Consider the following 18,130-nt stretch of genomic DNA (forward strand, 5'->3'; position numbering starts at 1 on the left):
GGAAGAGGTTTTTTATGGGTATATAAGCAATTGCTCTTCTTCTACCTCTTAAAGAGTTGAGGAGAAGGCAAGCCTCGCGCTGTCGTCGTCGTCGCTCGCTCGGCTCGGCTCGGCTTCGGCTTCGGCTTCGTCTACGGCAACGGCTACGACTTCGGCTTCGGCTTCGGCTTCGGCTTCGGCTTCGGATTTGGATTTGGTCAAATGATCGATTGATTGATTAACTTTTTGGACCAAATCTATTTGTTAATAGTAAAATATTAACAGAAATATTATTAAATATTTATTTTAATAATATAATAGTAATATTAAAATAAATATTAATATTAAATCATCCAATCCGTTTTTTCTGTTTTGGTAACAGAAAATTAACTACCCTTCAATTTTTCCTTTTTATTTTCCCTCTTTATTGTTGAGTAAATTGCCATTTATGTAATGGCATTTATGTTGTGGCCGTTTTGCATAAACAGTCATTTTGAAGAGTTGCACCTGTTCAGATTTCAGCCCAACTTTGGCTATAAATACAACACTATTCTGCTCAGAATTTTACTACGATTTTCTGAGTTTCTTCTCCTTCTTCTGCATACTTTTAGCATCAAACAAAGTAAAAAGTAAGTGTGATTTGCTACCGAACTTTGTGTTCGCTGAAACACTGGGGTTTGAAGTACCACTACACCAGTGTGTAATTCGATCTATCCTGGGAGGAAATAATCCATAACCTTGGGTACTAGGAGGGGATTAAATTTCTTAAGGAAACACTGTGAATTCAGTGGGCTCGAATTGGTTTTCTGTCATTTCTGTTTATGTTCATTTCTGTTTATATTCATTTATATTTCCAGAATTATTTTACAAATATAGTGTACTAACAAACATTGTATTGTGTACAGTCAGATTAGATGAAAATGAGAAAGTAAAATTCTCTCCACCGACTCTCTCTCTCTAGAACATTCGATCCTCTATTACTGAGCTCTCAATTCATCTCTTTTGCTTAAACTTTGATACTAATAAATAAGGAAGATTTAATTGAGTTGCAACAATGAAAAAGGAAAAGGCTCAACATTACCTTTGAACTATCGTAATTGGAGCACTTTAACCTCCATTTGTTTTTGGTATCAAATTTGAGAAATTTGTCCAAATAAAGCAAATATATTGCTTTTAAGCTATTTTATGTCCAATTTGGAGTTCTGTTAGTTTGAGGGATAAGAGTGGACCAAAATATTAACGGAAAGGACTTTTTTGATACCAAAAACAAATGGAGGGCAAAAGTGCTCTATATAGGATAGTTTAAAGGTATTTTCGCCCTTTTCCGTAATTTTTTTTTAAAAAAAAAACATTGACTGATTATCATTCTACAGTAAGAATTAATAATCAATAATAAATTGACTGATTTTACGGACTTGCTGTTATTCTACCCTAATTTTCCTCTTTTATTTGAATTTGAGTGTAGGCAAATTGTACACGTTACCACCTATAATTATTGTTTGAAGAATTAGAATTAAAACCACTACTTATTGATTGCGCTTGAAAACTCCGTTTCTTCTTTGTTAAGTCAGTCCACTTCCCACGGTTTTACTCTTTTACTCATGCTCGAGTCGTCCATGACTAAATACCCGTTTTAATTTCACTACAAAAGAATTATTAGCTACGAACCTCATTATTAATTTGTTGCTAAATCACTAATAGCTAACAAACATTTTGATACTTTATTGTTAATCCGTCGCTAAATAGTATTAGGGACGGATTTTTCTGCTTACCCACAAAATTTGTTTGTCGCTTATTTTTATTTTTAAAGTAGTGCTTAGGTTATGAAATTGACTAAAAACGGAATTTGAGTAAGAAAAAAAATACTAATTATATAGTGTTAATCTTGTGGTATAAAAATATATTACTATACAGATAAAATAAAAATATTAATATTAAATTATGCTCAAATATAAAAAATGTGAGACAGACATGAATCTCAAGTACACCCTACCCTACCTGCGAATATTCTCCTAATTCTATTCTACTTCGGTTTCTTATTTTCTGCTCTCTTCTTCTTCTCTTATAAATACATTACAACTCTTACTAACCAAATTCCAAAACAAAACCTAAAAAAATTCCTCATATCAACTTCCATTACCATCAACAACAAAAACATGTTTGAAACCTTAAAAACTGACTTCCAAATTAGTGAAGAAATTGGCCGTGGTAAATTCGGTATAATCTACCGTTGTACATCCAAATTAACTGGTCAATCTTTTGCCTGTAAAACCATTAAAAAAACACTTCTTCTTGATTCCACAGACCGTGAATGTCTAAACAAAGAGCACAAAATTCTGCAACTTCTCAGAGGAAATTCTAATATTCTTCAAATATATAAGGTTTATGAAGATGATAATTATCTTCATATAGTAACAGAACTCTGCTCTAGCGATGATCTTTACGATAGGTTATCTAATGGATTATTTTCTGAGAAAGCTTACGTTACAATCACTTTTCTTTTTAATTTATATTTTCTTTTATTCTTAATACTTCGTGTTTTTCCTATTGTTACTAGTACGCGTAGGAAGGGGAGTCTCTGTATGATCTATAGGCCATGGGTCCGAGCAGTTGAAGTAACTATTAATGCTTGCCTTAGGATAGGCTGTCTACATCACACCCCTTGGACTGGGGTGCAGTCCTTCCCCGAACCCTGTGTAAACATAGAATATTTTGTGTACTTGGCTTCCCTATTATTAATACACGCATACCTCTACCAATGTTTAATGAATTTTCTAATATAAATATACAATGTTTAAACAAAAATGACTGAGTTCGACCGAACTCGCACAAAATAAGCTAGCTCCGCTTCTGGGTTTATTTTGGGGTTTGTTTATTACGAATCTTTTAGTCTTGTTAAAATATATACGTCAATAAAAAAATTAGAGAAATTTTAGTACTAGAAAAAATAATATATTTTATAATATTGGACTTGACATGCTTGAATAATAGCAATAAGTCGCTAGTTGACTGTATAGACTAATTACAATTTTATCACCATCTTGCCCACTTATAAGTGTGAGCAAAATGGACGATAAAGATTCATATAATGGTCCCTAACTTGCTTTATATTGAAGCGTAGATGTTGTATTGTTACTACTTCCTTCTTATTTTATCTCATTCTTAATTTCCGGACATGAATTCTTTAATTGTATTAACTAATTTATTGCTTTTGTTACTAAAACAGGACAATTTGAAGCTAGCTGATTTTGGATATGCAGAATGGTTTATGGGGAATGAGTACATTATGCTTTCTGGGGTTGCACCTTTCTGTGGTGACAATACAAAAGAAATCTTTGAAGCAGTTCTAAGGGGAAATTTGAGGTTTCCAACTCGGATTTTCGGGTCGGTTTCAACTGAAGTCAAGGATTTGCTGAGGAAGATGATATGTAAAGATGTTTCTAGAAGATTTTCTGCGGAGCAAGTTCTAAGTAAGTTGTTTTTTCTCACTCAAAATTAAGCCCTTTGATTTTGAAGCATTCTTTAAAAGTTGCTCGAACTTAGGTGCGGGGTGCTCGATACTGGTGCGGATCTAGAGGTCGGATCCTTCATGATCTAAATTTTAGGATTCGGGAGTAGGATCAGGTACGGATATGAGTGTGGTGATTCTGCTAAAAATAATTCAAATATTTAAAATTAGATTTATAAAAATATGCCCAAATTATAATTCCACCATAGCTTTTGTTTAAGAAATCATTGTATCGGTCTCGAATTCTTTCGTTGATTTTGGTCAAAGTACCCAAAATCAATTGACCAAATCTAGTACGGATTCCACACCCACACCTATGTCATGTCGATAGCGGTGCGGCACCAAAACTGAAGAGTCCGAGCAACGTATGATTTTTTTTGTTTTCCTTTCTTTGCAACCTTTAAAGTCTTTGCAAAAAGGTGTGATATATTTTTCTGGTGTAATGACTGTGACATGATAGAACCAAATTATTAACGGAAGACATATTAAGATCATTTCACATAGTTTAGGGGCATATATGACCCTTTTTCCCTTTAAAAGATAACGATCCAGAAAAATAAGACAAACGACCTGTTAGGATGGTCTAAAGTGTTTTAGACTATATTGTATATAAGTTGAATCCTTTTGCCTTTTGTTTAGCATTCCCTTTACCTTGTCATTTTCGTAGTTAAATTCTGATCTTGAATTTTTTTCGTTAAATGCAGGGCATCCATGGATAATTAATGGCGGAGAAACCAGATCAACGGCTATAGTAAGAATTGAACCAACAACCTCATAAAGACTTTGAACTCCCTTGATCATTTGAGCTATGCTTTTGGACTATGACAAGATGATTCAAAATATAATATATAGAGACAGAAAACGAATTTTGTCTTAAATGTACAAGCAAAGGGGGTTGTGAATCCCCTTCTGCCCCCCTAAATCCGCCCCTGGCTGTGCTGTACATACACTTGGGACCTGTCTAAAACTTACCTTTTTAGTTCTTGATTTTGTTTTGTGGAGGGAAATCAAGAATCTGAGACTGTACATATATGCGGATAATGAGTTCTTCCTATATGCAAATGAAATAAAAAGTTAAGCTATCAAGAAGGAATCCCTTGTGTGTTTCTAAAAGAACATATGTATATAAAGTTTGTTGCTTATCTTTATATGAATCTTTATGTTAACTGCATATTTAGTGTCTGGAATCAGTACTGAAAGAAATGTGTTTTAAGCATCTTTTTTATTTTATGCTTTATATATATGCATCTTGAAACAATTTTGACCTTAATATGCAGCTTGATGGAAGTTTGTATTGAAGCATCTGGTTTAATTTGATAAAAATTTTCTCTTCTTTTGTTGATATGAAATATCGTACAACTTTGAAATACGTTTCTTGAGTACTTTGGAATATTTACCTAAAGCATTCATTGGAACTTTTAAGGCGTATATTATTAGCATATGCTTTAGAATTTAGCTTTTTTTTATTAAGCAGCAACTAAAGGACCAGAAGACATGTTGATTTGGAACTTTATGAGTTGCAAATCAATTATTTGTACGAATTTAATAAATATTTTAATACATATACATGTGAGCCAAAATTATTTGATTCGGACGAACCTATAACCAATCCTTTGCTTTTGCCCCCTGAGCTAAACCCATGACATGTGGTTGGTCAGTGGTGTTAAGTGCCAAGACTATATTTGAAATAAAAAGATGGGTCCAAAGCCATATATAGATCTGTTAAGTAGCTTATCAAACTAAGTCATGTGACACTGTTATGAAATTATCTAAGCTGGACCACCCTTTTATACCCTTCTGATGGGGAAAATTATACGTCCAATTAATTACGTTGAATAATCTCCGTCTGTTTCACTCTATTGACCACGATATATGATCAAGGAAAGATTTGGAACAGCAACAAAAAAATTAATTGAAAAGTTTACGACATATATAGGAAAAGAAGGGAAACCTTGGAGTAACAAAATTTAAAGATCACGAGTTCAAATCGTGAAATCAGCCATTAATACTGTATCAGGGTAAGTTGTTACATAATATTCCTTAAGGTGCGGTCCTTTCCCAAACTTACGTGAATACGGAATGTTGTGTGCACCCAGAGGCGGAACCAAAATTTTTACGCGACGGCAGCACCACTATTTCTTTTAGTGTTCAGGGTGCCAAGTTATTTATATAAAATTAATGTATACACACATACATATACAAAATCTCTGCCGAAGTTTACAAGGTCTAGTAATCCCTCAATGGTACAAGTAGGTTCGTGCTGCGTACACCCGGTTGCCCTTTACTACATATATAGGATAAATGAGGATAAATACTTACTATCAATGTTTACCCCAAATTAAAGTATTTAAACTTAGGGAGAAGGAAGTATTAGCTAGCGTTTGGCCATAGATCCCAAATTTATTTTGAAAAATCTGATTTGGGTGAAGTTTGGTTTGAAGATGAAATACGTTTTCAAAACATATTTTCCAACTTTATTTTGGAAAAACATGTATATAATTGCCAAGTTTTGGGATTTTGGCCCAAAATCAGCTCAATAACTGATTTTGGGATTTGAAATTTGGGATTTGGGATTTAGCCAAAATATGAGCAAAATTTATGGCCAAACATGAGTTTTGAAAATAAATTCCAAATTTATTTTAGGAAAACTCATGGCCAAACAGGGCCTTAGTGTTATTTAGAATTTTGTTTAGAGGACCAAATGTATAAAGGTGCTGCTTTTTTTTTTTTTTTTTTTTTTTCTGATAATCTTTAAGTTTCCTGTATATATATTTCTATCCGGAATCAGTGCTGCTTTACAGATATGAATCTTGAAATAATGAGATTTTGACTTTACACGCAAATCAATGGAAATATATATAAAGCATCTGGTTTAATCCCCTTTTTCTCTTCTTTATTGACGTGAAATGTGCCAGAAATTTAATGTGTCTCTTGAGCTCTGAATATGTAATAAATTAAGCTGGCATTCCTTGGAATTTTGAAGGGGGTGTAGTATTAGCATATGCTTTATTTGGAACTAGTTAACTTATTCGAGTCCGAAATTTTTTTATGCTTTTTTGCACAAAAAGCATATTTTTAATGTTTAAAAAAAGTTACACAAATAGGTAATTCATACTGCGAATTACATTAACGGAAATTTAGCCGTTAAAATAATTCGCAGTATAATACTGCAAATTATTAAAAAATTATTATTTTATGCAATTCGCAGTACTATACTGCGAATTGCTTAAAATGGGCCCAGTAATTTTTTCAAAAAGCATTTTCGCATTATTATACTGCGAATTAGGTTAATTCGCAGTATAATACTGCGAAATGCCATTTTTACTGATTTTTGGCCCCACAAATAATAATTAACTGACATAACAATAATTCAAATACATAAAACGCAGTATAATACTGCGAATTCCTTTAAAAAATTCTACACCCCAAGCTCGGACTTGCCTTATTTATAGGCGTTTTAATTTTATGAAAATTCATTCAATACTTAACTTCAAACATACGTTCATCATTCTCTCTTCTCCTTATCAATCATTTTTTTACAACGTCTGAAGTGCCAAAAATAAGGGTTTCACTGCATTGGGGGGGGGGGTGAGGTTGTGGTGGAGAATAACTCTGTGAGGTATAGCTCACCTCCACACTGTCATGTTAAATTGCCGCTTACTATGGAGTACGATACATTTGTATCGTTGTTACGTAAAAAAATGAGTGAGCGGAGGCGATCGGTTAACCTTAAAGTAACCGGTAGATTTCCATATTCAGTGACTCCGCAGGGGTTTGCTTATTATTCTGAGTTTAACATCGAGGATGATGAAACTCTTAGAGATTTTTTGCGGATTCCGGATGAATACAGGGAATTTATTGTAACAAAATTATTGGAAATGTACATCAAGGTGGAAGACGTTCCCCGTAATGAGGGCGTGCATAACAGGGATAACCCCCAGTCATCGGGTGGTTATTCTGGAGCAGTTTTTGCCGGACAGATTGCTGATAAAAGAGCTTGCCTTGATTTAAACTTGTCACCACCGGCAAATGAGCAGCCAATAAATAATTTTTTCACTTTATATAATCAACAAGACGACTGGTAAACTTCAATTTTACTACGCTTTAGTGATGTTTTTTTTATGTTTTAATTGGATTTGTATTAACACTCATATTTTTTATAGGGGATACCGTCTGGATATGAATTTTACAAGTTATGACCCCACTCCTAGTTGGAATATGCGTAGGTCTGGAGTATTGGACCACGGTGGTCCATCCGGGAGTCATCACCAACATGAAAATATCCATCATGAAACGTCAAGACAATACGATTTGTAAGTAAAGTGATATAGCTATATCTAAAGTATTTTTCCTGAGTTTTGGGTAACTTATCTTTTTGTTCTTTTTGTGCAGTGAAAACAAGCTTCTTGAAGCTCCTGACCTCACACAGTTGCCCATAGACGACGTATTTACTTGTGATTTGGCAGATGCGCAGAGTCAGGAGGATGATAGTGATTATGACAACAATGCGGATGAGTCTGGGGATGATACACCCTTCCATGATGAGGGTGATGAGGAGGAGGAGGAAGTGAATGTTGAACCCGAGCTGACGAGGGAGCATGTTCCTCCACCTCCCGCTAGACAAGAGTGTACGAGTCCTACGTGCCATTTCATGAGCGGAATATTCCCCACCTTGATAATTTTCCAAGCATGCCTAACGTGGATGCCCTCACAAGGGATGATGATGAATTACGGTCAGCGATGTGGGATGAGTCTAGACCAGCTGTTCTGACAAAGGGCATGTATTTCTCCGATAAAGCTCGCCTAATTAGGGTTGTAAAAATCTACAGTATAAGAGAGTGTCATGAGATGACGGTAAGTGAGTCAACTACGGAGAAATACAAGGCTGTATGCCGTAGGTGGTTTATGGGTTGTCACTGGATGCTGCGTGCCACCAAGAAGAAATCAGGTTTGTGGAAAGTGGGTAAATTTATTAGCGAGCACAGATGTGAAATGGACACATTCAATGAGAATCACTTCAACTTGGATGTGGACTTGATTTCCCTTGTCTTGATTCCATTTTTGGAAGTGTCCATTAGGTTCAAGATTAAAGAGTGTATTACAGCCGTCCACCAGGAGTATGGTTGTACTATAACCAAAAGAAAGGCATATCTCGGTTGCAAACGTGCCTTTGAACTTATTTATGGCGACTGGGATAAGTCCTTTTCAAATCTGCCCAGGTACATGGCTGCACTGCAACACTTTAACCCCGGGACTGTTGTTGAATGGAGGCGTGAGCGGAGTCCGGACAGACCGGAATATATTTTCAACTATGTGTTTTGGTCATTTAAACCAGCAATTGATGGTTTTGTGCATTCTCGTCCTGTAATTTCCATAGACGGTACTCATGTCTATGGAAAGTATGATATTAAGCTTTTGATTGCAGTTGCAGTAGATGCCAATGGACAAATATTTCCACTAGCTTTTGCCATTTGTGCCAACGAAAGTGAAGAGACGTGGACGCTTTTTTTGAACCACTTGAAGCAGCACGTTGTCAAACAGCATTCAGGTATTTTTCTAATATCTAATCGCCATGATAGTATTTTAAGTTATGTACGTCACTTGCCTGAATGGCATGAACCATATGCATACCACCGTTACGGTGTGAGGCACCTGAAGGCCAATTTCCAGAAGAAATTTCCTGACAAGGCCTTGCATGACTTAATGTGGATGGCTGCAACTGAGCACCAGCAGTGCAAATTCACGAGGCGCATGGAAGCGATCCGGCAGATAGATCCACGAGCCTATACTTGGTTGATGCAACATGAGCTTCACATGTGGACATTGCATGCTGATGGCGGCAGACGATGGGGAGCCCTCACTACAAACGTGTCGGAGTCATTCAACGGCTTGTTGAAGTCTTCCCGTGGACTGCCTGTCACTGCCGTGGTCCGCATGACATTCAAACAGAGTGCGAAGAGGTTTGTTGAAAGGCATGCAGCTGCATCGGCATTGATGGACAGGGGTGTTGAATTTATGCGAATACCCATGAGAAGATTTGAAAGGTCTAGGAGGCGAGCACAATGGCATTCATTTCTTTAGTACGATCATGAACGGGGTATTTTTGAAGTTAAGACCGCTATCAACGGACACCGTGGGAATAATCTACAGACGGTGAATGAAAATAGAAGGTTATGTTCATGTGGGAAATGGACCATCTACCACATGCCGTGCGCACATGCGTTGAAGTGCTTTCAACAAGTTGGATATGGGGCAACAAACTATATTGATAGGCAATACAGTGTTGCTGCATACGTAAATCGCAGTATAATACTACGTTTTGTTGAGTTATGTCGTTCTGAAAAAGCTGAAAACCATGTGAAAACCCTGTTTTTTTTATCAGAATAATTAAATATGTAAATCGCAGTATAATACTACGTTTTGTTGAGTTGTCATGTCGTTCTGAAAAAGCTGAAAACCATGTGAAAACCCTATTTTTGTATCAGAATAATTTAATATGTAAATCGCAGTATAATACTACGTTTTGTTGAGTTGTCATGTCGTTCTGAAAAAGCTGAAAACCATGTGAAAACCCTATTTTTGTATCAGAATAGTTTAATATGTAAATCGCGATATAATAATACATTTTGTTGAGTTGTCATGTCGTTCTGAAAAAGCTGAAAACCCTGTTTTTGTATCAGAATAATTTAATATGTAAATCGAAGTATAATAATATGTTTTGTTGAGTTGTCATGTCGTTCTGAAAAAGCTTAAAACCATGTGAAAACCCTGTTTTTGTATCATAATAATTTAATATGTAAAATCGCAGTATAATACTACGTTTTGTTGAGTTGTCATGTCGTTCTGAAAAAGCTGAAAACCATGTGAAAACCCCGTTTTTGTATCAGAATAATTTAATATGTAAATCGCAGTATAATACTACATTTTGTGTGAAATCTTGACTATAAATAACGGTCGCATGCTAGTTATATTCTTCACTTAACAATAACGAAAGTTTCTCTATAAGAAATGTCTGAACAAAACGTTTATGTCCCAAGGTGCTACTGCGGAGAAAAATGCAGTTTGTACAAATGGTGGCCAGATGGTGGACGCCGCTACTGGGCATGTACGAACAAGCTTGACGAGCTACCCGGTGTCGACGCCCCCTTTTTCCTCGCGGAATCGGGTTCACGACATTCGGGAGGACAACTCTATTCCCTTGCGAGAATTGGGTTTTTGGAGTTTGAAGAGTCGCCACCCAATGATTATAGTGCATTAGGACACTTTAAGGAAGAATTTGAGATGAAGAACCAGAGTTTGGGTAAGGGCTAGAAATTATCTCGAGGGGAAGGTGTTAGGCACCCTCAAGATCCACTAGTGTGGTTCCCGGCCATGCTACAATTGTGACTTTGAATGCAAACAAACAAGTGAACAAGCAAGCATTGCAAATACGAGAAAATTATTACAAATAAGGAGCACAAAAGGTTAAAAAAAGTGCTGAATTTTAGGGAAGGAGCAGTTTAGTTAAAAGTGCAAGTAGGAAGAAGTCAAGTACTTAGTGCGAACAATCTGAAAATTATGTGAAAAACAAAAGTCGAAAGTGCAACAGCTTTTTAAGATTCAGAAAATTGTTAAACTAATAAAGAGGGAGGGGGGTCCTAGGTTTATATATTACATGGATCATTGCACAACACTGGTACTCAATTGTACGCATAGTGTTATCGTGTAATCGTCATCTCCATGTCTACCCTTTCCCACCCCGTTAAGGTATTGGAGCGCGGAATGGTATCGTTTGCCTATTGCATGCTATTACCCGTCCCAAGCTATCAGTCCCGGGGCATTAGGACTTCTAATCCTAAAATGGGAAGAAAGGGATGGGGGCTTTTATGGAGTTTAAAGGACAAAAATTCTAATCGACATTCATAAACAAGTAACAAGTAGGGGGAATGAACAGACAAACAGGTAAGGCTCACATAAACCCCGTAAATCAGATAACATCTAGTTTAGCATGCCTTTACACATACTGGTTATGGTCTTTAAAAATTAAAAATTAAGCAGCGAGCGGATTGGTTCGATACATACGTTTAGACAGGAAGCCCACATTAGGCAACTTGGATCCAATTGTCAGACCTTAAGGTATTTTAAGCGAGTGATTTAGAAAGTACTGGTTCGAGAAAAGTAGTCTAATGCCGGAAAGTACAGACTGCAGTCAGTTTAGAAATAAGTTTTAAGAGAATCATGAGTATAAACCATAAAAGGAATTCTAGAGTCAGAATTACTTTAGGAAAGAATAAACTGCAGAACTGTTTTAAAGACAATTTCAGGAAGACCAAAACTTAGTTGAAAAATATTTAAGCCGAATTTTAGAAAGAAACCATTTCGGAAGAGGTGCTGATTTGAAAAACTCAAATGCATACTGATTCAAAAGAGTTTTCGTCAAAAGATTGAGGCTGAAAACATTAAGACATTAGAGACCAGTTAACAGATTGTTATTGCTTAAGAAGAATCGGACGAACTTGCTGCGGAATCCTAAGATATCTATATTTGATTAAAAAAAAGGTCTCTTAAGAACTGGTAAGAAGAGGTAATTATTTACTTACCCTACAGTTTGCCTAATGCATATGCATTCCCTATAGGCATGATTTCTATATGCACTGATTACATGAACGTTAAGGTCCTATAGGCAGGATTTCTAGATGACTTATATCATAATTAAACGATAAACCCTATAGGCATGGTATCTAGATGACTTGAATCAGAAACATCGAACCATCTTATGTGTAGTATTTCTAGTAGAAAAATTAAAGTCCTAAAGTCATGATATCTACCCTTTATTGATGCAAGAAAGTAAAAACCCTCCCACACCCTTTTACTAGATTCCCCGAGTTCTATACAAGTTATTACAACCTAATGAATCAATTGAAATAATAAAAATACATCAAAAACTAACAGCTAGATCCAAGCGGCCTAATTCAATCTTAATGTCCAATAATATGTATTTAACCAACTCCGGGGTCCAGATCTCCAAAGCCTTCTCATTATCCAGGGCGTTTCAAAGTTTCAAGGAACCTCAGGGATTCCAGGCATTGCTTACACACCGGATGCCATTATGAACAGGATGGTGCAGTGTGGAGTAGCCAGCCCTCAGGCATCCAAGTTCAGAGGGAGCTCGGGGGTCCCAAAGCATGGCTTGCAAGAGAGGGGCAGAACTTATAGCTAGGAGTAAGTGCAAAGTGAAAGGGAATTAAGGGGGCCATGACAAGTGGTGGTCATACCTAGCCATAAGGCAGGCTGGCACACCCCTGACCACTTGCTAGATGAACAAGTTAGGAGCAGACCCTTTTGATGGTCAGACAAAGGTCTGGATAGTGATTAGGACACTATCAGACCTAAGTCAAGGCTCAAGCACATAATGGGGAGAATGGGAAGTGGGAATTGATTGAGTTAAGGAGTTCAATGAACCCAGTTCAGGATCATAGACAGCAATATTGGGGTGCTGCTATGCCCTGAACAATAAACTCACATACAAAGGGGTAAAAGGGTAAAGGGGATTCACAGAGTATCAAATTCATGGCAAACAATTGATTACACACATAACTTAAATACAGAAATATAAAGGAGAGGGAAACAAATATCAACTAAAGGAAATAGGCGGAATTAAACACATTGTTGTTGAGGCATGTAAACTAACTGAGACATACCAGTAGAGAAGCAAAAGAAGTGCAGAAGAAAGTAAAGTAAACACTGTCCACAGCAGCACAAGATCAAAAGAGAGAGTTTTAAGTGAAAATTGAATTGTGAACTCGGATGGTGTTCTGTGTACGTATGTGTAGGAAAGTCTGTGAAAAACCTCTTGTAAAAACCCCTTTTANAATCTTGACTATAAATAACGGTCGCATGCTACTTATATTCTTCGCTTAACAATAACCAAAGTTTCTCTATAAGAAATGTCTGAACAAAACGTTTATGTCCCAAGGTGCTACTGCGGAGAAAAATGCAGTTTGTACAAATGGTGGCCAGATGGTGGACGCCGCTACTGGGCATGTACGAACAAGCTTGACGAGCTACCCGGCAAGCCTACATTTGAATTTGAGGTTTGGATGGATGAACCATGTAACCAGGAGTACTACAAAGAAAGAATTTATGACCTTCATTGTACCTGTACAAGCCAAGCGGTACGCGAGCGCCGAACCAACGATGAAATTGAGGCGTTAAAGGCCAAACTCAACGAGGTAGAAGAAGAGAAAAAAAAGCTGGAAGAACAACTCGAGTGGTTGGAGAAAATTGTAGTACGCGGTCGTGATTGAATAGTGGCTTGTACGTGATAAGCGTAGTAGTGTATTTTTATGTTTCCCTTGTCATGTGTTTGTATTAGTTGTACTGTTTGTATCTTTAGATTTGCCGCTTTTGTGTTTGTGTTGTCATGTTCAAATAAAATTGCTGTTCAAATTTTGTTCCAATAAAAATATTGTTATAGTAGAGTTGTTGTCATTAAATACATAATGTATTATTTTCTTCATAGAATTGTTCAAATATTCAACTTATTATTGTTGCTAAAGAACTCCAAACTAAAAAAATTTTAAAAAAATTATATGTAAAACGTGGTATAATACATACGTTTTGTTGAGTTGTCATGTCGTTCTAAAAAGGCTGAAAAACATGTGAAAACCATGTTTCGTGTGAAGAAATTTAAAATGTTAATCGTGGTATAATATTACGTTTTGTTGAGTTGTCATGTCGTTCTGAAAATAGAATTTTTTTTTGAAAAATTAAATATGTAAATCTCAGTATAATACTACGTTTTGTTGAGTTGTCATGTCGTTCTGAAAAAGCTGAAAACCCTGTTTCGTGTCAGAAAAATTTAATATGTAATTCGCAGTATAATACTACGTTTTGTTGAGTTGTCATGTCGTTCTGAAAGAGCTGACAATCATGTGAAAACCCTGTTTCGTGTCAGAGAAATTTAATATGTAATTCGCAGTATAATACTACGATCAATCTGAAATCTTGCCTATAAATAACGAGCGCATTCGAGTTATTTTCTGCGCTTAACAACAACCTATAATCGAGATTTTCCATAAAACCAAACTTCTCTTTAAGAAATGTCTCAACGACCCCTTCGTTGCCCAAAGTGCGACTGTGGAATCAAAAGCATGATGTACAATGAATGGGAAGAAGCTGGACGCCGCTACTGGGCGTGTATGAACAAGTTTTATAGGCAACCCGACGTACCTATATGCAATTTTAAGGTATGGGTTGATGAACCATGTGAGCAAGAATACTACAAAGACAAGTTGTATCATCTTCAAGATGTGTGTACGGAGCAGTGGGACAGAGAGCGCCAATCGAAGCAAGAAATTGAAGAGTTGAAGGCGAAGATCAAGGAGGTGGAAGAAGAGAAAAAAAATTGGAAAAAAAGCTCGAGAGGATGAAGCAGAGAATACTAGGCGGTCGTAACTAAGCAATGACATTTACGTGTTGAGTGTTGTAGTGTATCTTCATGTTTCCTTTGTCAAGTGCTTTCATTACTTCTACTGTTTGTTTTTGTGTTAGTTTTGTAAGGTTTGTGTTTGAGTTGTACTGTTTAAGTAAAATTGCTGTTCAAACGCAATTAAATTAAAATTATTATTAAAAGATAATTGTTACCATTATTTACATAAAGCACTATTTACACAAAGTTAATACATAAGTAAATCAGTGAGTGTCGCAGCCTGTGTGCTTCAGTGCTGCTGTTGGCCTAAGTCGCATCCCCTGTCGCCCGGGCACACTATCTGGATCATCATCATCAAGCCGCCTCTTTATGTGAGGATGTGCAGCAGTATCGACACTACAACTGGCAGGATCGGAAGAATAGGCCGTCGGGCCGTCAGCAACCTACAAAACAAGAAGTAATCTTAGCATGTGAAAATGTATTATTTATGAAAATGTATTATTATCTTAACCTACAAAATGTATTATTATTTTAAGTAAAAAAATATTTTCTCACCATGGTCTCGTCGACCTCCTGGGTATATGCATCCGTGGTGTGCTCATCATCGCATGGGCTGGGACGAAGACTGCATAAGAAAGTAAAAATTAATTAATGGCAGCTCATTAAGGAAAAGAAAACAAATTGAAATATTGAAGTAATACAAATATACCGCCGCCTGTGGTAGATCCGCATGAACTATCGGGGATCGAGGATAACTCAACCTGCGCCCGCCATCCACGTCCCGGGTCGACCGATCCTCAGCTGCGGTAGATGGGCATCCGAAGTACTGCTCTACATCCCCGTCGAATGTACCCGTGATCGACAATGCTCCTGACGGGGTGACCTGTGATGCCGGCAGAGATAGCTGAAGGCTATAAGAAGACATGCTGCTGGAAGGCTCATCTGCCTGAGGTATATAACCCTGCTGATCATCTCCAAGCGCCTCAACTCCAAAGTCCTCATCCTGTCCCTCAGCATGTGGGTCGACAGGTGCCTCACCGCCCCATTGCTGGGGACCACCTCCTCGCCGTCCCCTACGACCCCCCGCGACCCCGTGGGGCACCCATGGCTCGTGGGGCACCCCTCACTCGTGCCCTACCCCTGCCTCGCGGGACACCCCTACCCCGATGGTAGGCCTCTGGCGCCGCGTACTGAGCCTCGCGGTCCAACCTCGCGGCATCTCTCGCCTGCAACAGTGTCCGGCGAGCCAACTGTGCCACCTGCCGGCCATACTCAACCACTTCAGGGATGTCGGCACGCTGCTGCATCTGCTGACCCAACTGGAAGAGCTGATGATGCCCAATAGCCTGTGAAACATTTAAAACATTAATTAAATAACGCTATATCCAAATTATAAGATATTAATAAGCCACAAAAACATACCAGTGCCTCGAGTCTCCCGGCATACGGTCTGTAGCGCTCGTCAAGTATATGAATGGGGTTCCCGATCATCAGTCGGGTGTGACGGCGGTACCACTCAGTATACAGATGGACAGTGGCCTCCTGGGTAAATGTAGGTGGTGGCGGAATACGCTCAACTCGCTCCTCCCAATAAACTATCTGTTGCTGTAGCCATCCCATATACCGCTGGTCCATGCTGCCACGGTCGTCCCGCTGATAGTGTGTAACCTCCCATCCAGGCTCCCTCGGTATAGGCTGGGGACGGTGAAACTGTCGAAGCACACGCTTTGTGGCATGATACTCAACGTGATCAAAGAAGATCATCGGGACAGAGGTGCTCCAAAGTAGCCGGTCGACTGAGCAACATGCGGGCAGCTGAGCAACCAACTCGACGCTGTATGGCGTCCAGATGAACTACCAAATAATAACATAAAAGTGAGTACGCGCGACACAACTCAATTTAAAACAAGCAAGTGTAGGTACATTTTTACCTGTCCATCCACCAACATATTTAACACATCCCTGACAAGGGGGAGATTATGATGAGCATCGCTCCCTCGGTAGTTCCCACGCCGGAGAATCCACCTGACAGCTAAAGGGAGAAACGGATAAGCCTCACTGGGCGGAAGTGGTGGTAGAGGTGGCTGCAACGGCATGATCCACTGCAAGGCCCAAACCTAAGAGAAAAGGTTGATGTAAAATTTATGAGTCATTTCAAGATATACAATTCGGAGTAATGAACAGAGTATTCAAAAATTTTGTCACCTGTAGGAGGGGCAGAAAACCACATATATCCACCGCTGGGCCTATGCTCGCCCGGCACATGCTCCTATACAGGTATGCCAGAATAGCAGAACCCCAGCTGTACTGCGGTAACTCATCCAGCTGTTGGAGATAATGGAGAAAGCGCATAGTCACTCTACTCCCCGAAGTGTCCGGGAACAAGACACACCCGAAGAGCAGGAGCAACGCCAAGCGCGTGTACCTCTTAATCCAAATATCCTCCGTCTCGCCATGAATGTCTGGGTGCAAAAACACTATCTGATCTCTAATGGCTGACAAAAGAACGCGACTGCCCCCAGCGCCACCCTCTGGTCTAAAACTAGTAAACTCCCCCATCATATCCAAAAACTGGGCACGCGTCATCCCTCTAATGTAATGGGGCAGTGCCACGGCCCGTCCATCCACGCGAAGCCCGTATAAAACCTGAACATCCTCAAACGTGATGGTGGCCTCTCCGGTGGGCAAGTGAAAAGTATGCGTCTCCAATCGCCACCGCTCTACCAACGCCGTGATGAGAGACCAATCGAGCTGCATCCGTCCAAGCTGAATAATCGTATAGAAGCCCGTAGCCTGTAGGCGCTCGACTATGCGGCCATGGAAAGGATTCTCCGCGATGAACTCCCACAAATCGTCGGGCCTCCTGGGGCGGAGAGGCTGCTCCGATAGCTGTCCCTCCCATACAAAGGAGGACCTATGGTCGCCCTGCAGCACTAAAAGCTGATCCTCGGCAGGTCCAGGATGCGCAGGCGGAGGAAAGGCCATGTCGTCTACTATAATTTAAACAAAATTTATTGTGTGTGTTAGTTTAATAAATTAAATAATTAATTATGTTTAGTANGTATGGGCCATTGGATTAGATTAAATGAAAGGCTAGGATTTAATCTCCTAAACTAAGTGATTTGATGGTCAAATAGGATTGGGCTTAGATCTAAATTGGGCCATCTCTTTGGACTTCTTGAATTAAGACAAAACAAAAACTAGCCTCAAGTTTCATTCTTTTTCCAAAAATA

General features: G+C 38.5%; 2 protein-coding genes across 2 annotated transcripts; one reads left to right on the forward strand and one right to left on the reverse strand.

Moving 5' to 3' along the window:
- The first annotated feature begins 2,749 nt into the window (after positions 1-2,749).
- On the forward strand, positions 2,750-4,543 carry LOC109210017 (phosphoenolpyruvate carboxylase kinase 1-like). Its single transcript, XM_019373390.1, has 2 exons — positions 2,750-3,449; positions 4,192-4,543. The coding sequence occupies exons 1-2, from the start codon at positions 3,155-3,157 to the stop codon at positions 4,263-4,265; spliced, it is 369 nt and encodes a 122-aa protein (XP_019228935.1). The 5' UTR covers positions 2,750-3,154; the 3' UTR covers positions 4,266-4,543.
- Positions 4,544-15,160: 10,617 nt separating this feature from the next.
- Positions 15,161-17,882, reverse strand: LOC109210014 (serine/threonine-protein phosphatase 7 long form homolog). The gene is made up of 7 exons (XM_019373387.1): positions 17,103-17,882; positions 16,829-17,014; positions 16,320-16,751; positions 16,089-16,243; positions 15,659-15,970; positions 15,453-15,522; positions 15,161-15,340 (listed from the first exon to the last, which is right to left on the reverse strand). Exons 1-7 carry the CDS (start codon positions 17,880-17,882, stop codon positions 15,161-15,163), a joined length of 2,115 nt encoding a protein of 704 aa, XP_019228932.1.
- Between the last annotated feature and the right edge of the window lie 248 nt (positions 17,883-18,130).

This window comes from Nicotiana attenuata, unplaced genomic scaffold, assembly GCF_001879085.1.
Source record: "Nicotiana attenuata strain UT unplaced genomic scaffold, NIATTr2, whole genome shotgun sequence".
Classification (NCBI taxonomy): Eukaryota; Viridiplantae; Streptophyta; class Magnoliopsida; order Solanales; family Solanaceae; genus Nicotiana; species Nicotiana attenuata.

Excerpts from the sequence above, each read along its gene's own strand:
- LOC109210017 (XM_019373390.1), top strand. The coding sequence starts at position 3,155 with ATGAATTCTTTAATTGTATTAACTAATTTATTGCTTTTGTTACTAAAA. Across the intron at positions 3,450-4,191 it reads TTCTGCGGAGCAAGTTCTAA|GGCATCCATGGATAATTAAT; the intron begins GTAAGTTGTTTT and ends CGTTAAATGCAG.
- LOC109210014 (XM_019373387.1), bottom strand. The coding sequence starts at position 17,882 with ATGGCCTTTCCTCCGCCTGCGCATCCTGGACCTGCCGAGGATCAGCTT. Across the intron at positions 16,752-16,828 it reads ATATGTTGGTGGATGGACAG|TTCATCTGGACGCCATACAG; the intron begins GTAAAAATGTAC and ends ATTATTTGGTAG. Across the intron at positions 16,244-16,319 it reads CCGGGAGACTCGAGGCACTG|GCTATTGGGCATCATCAGCT; the intron begins GTATGTTTTTGT and ends AATGTTTCACAG.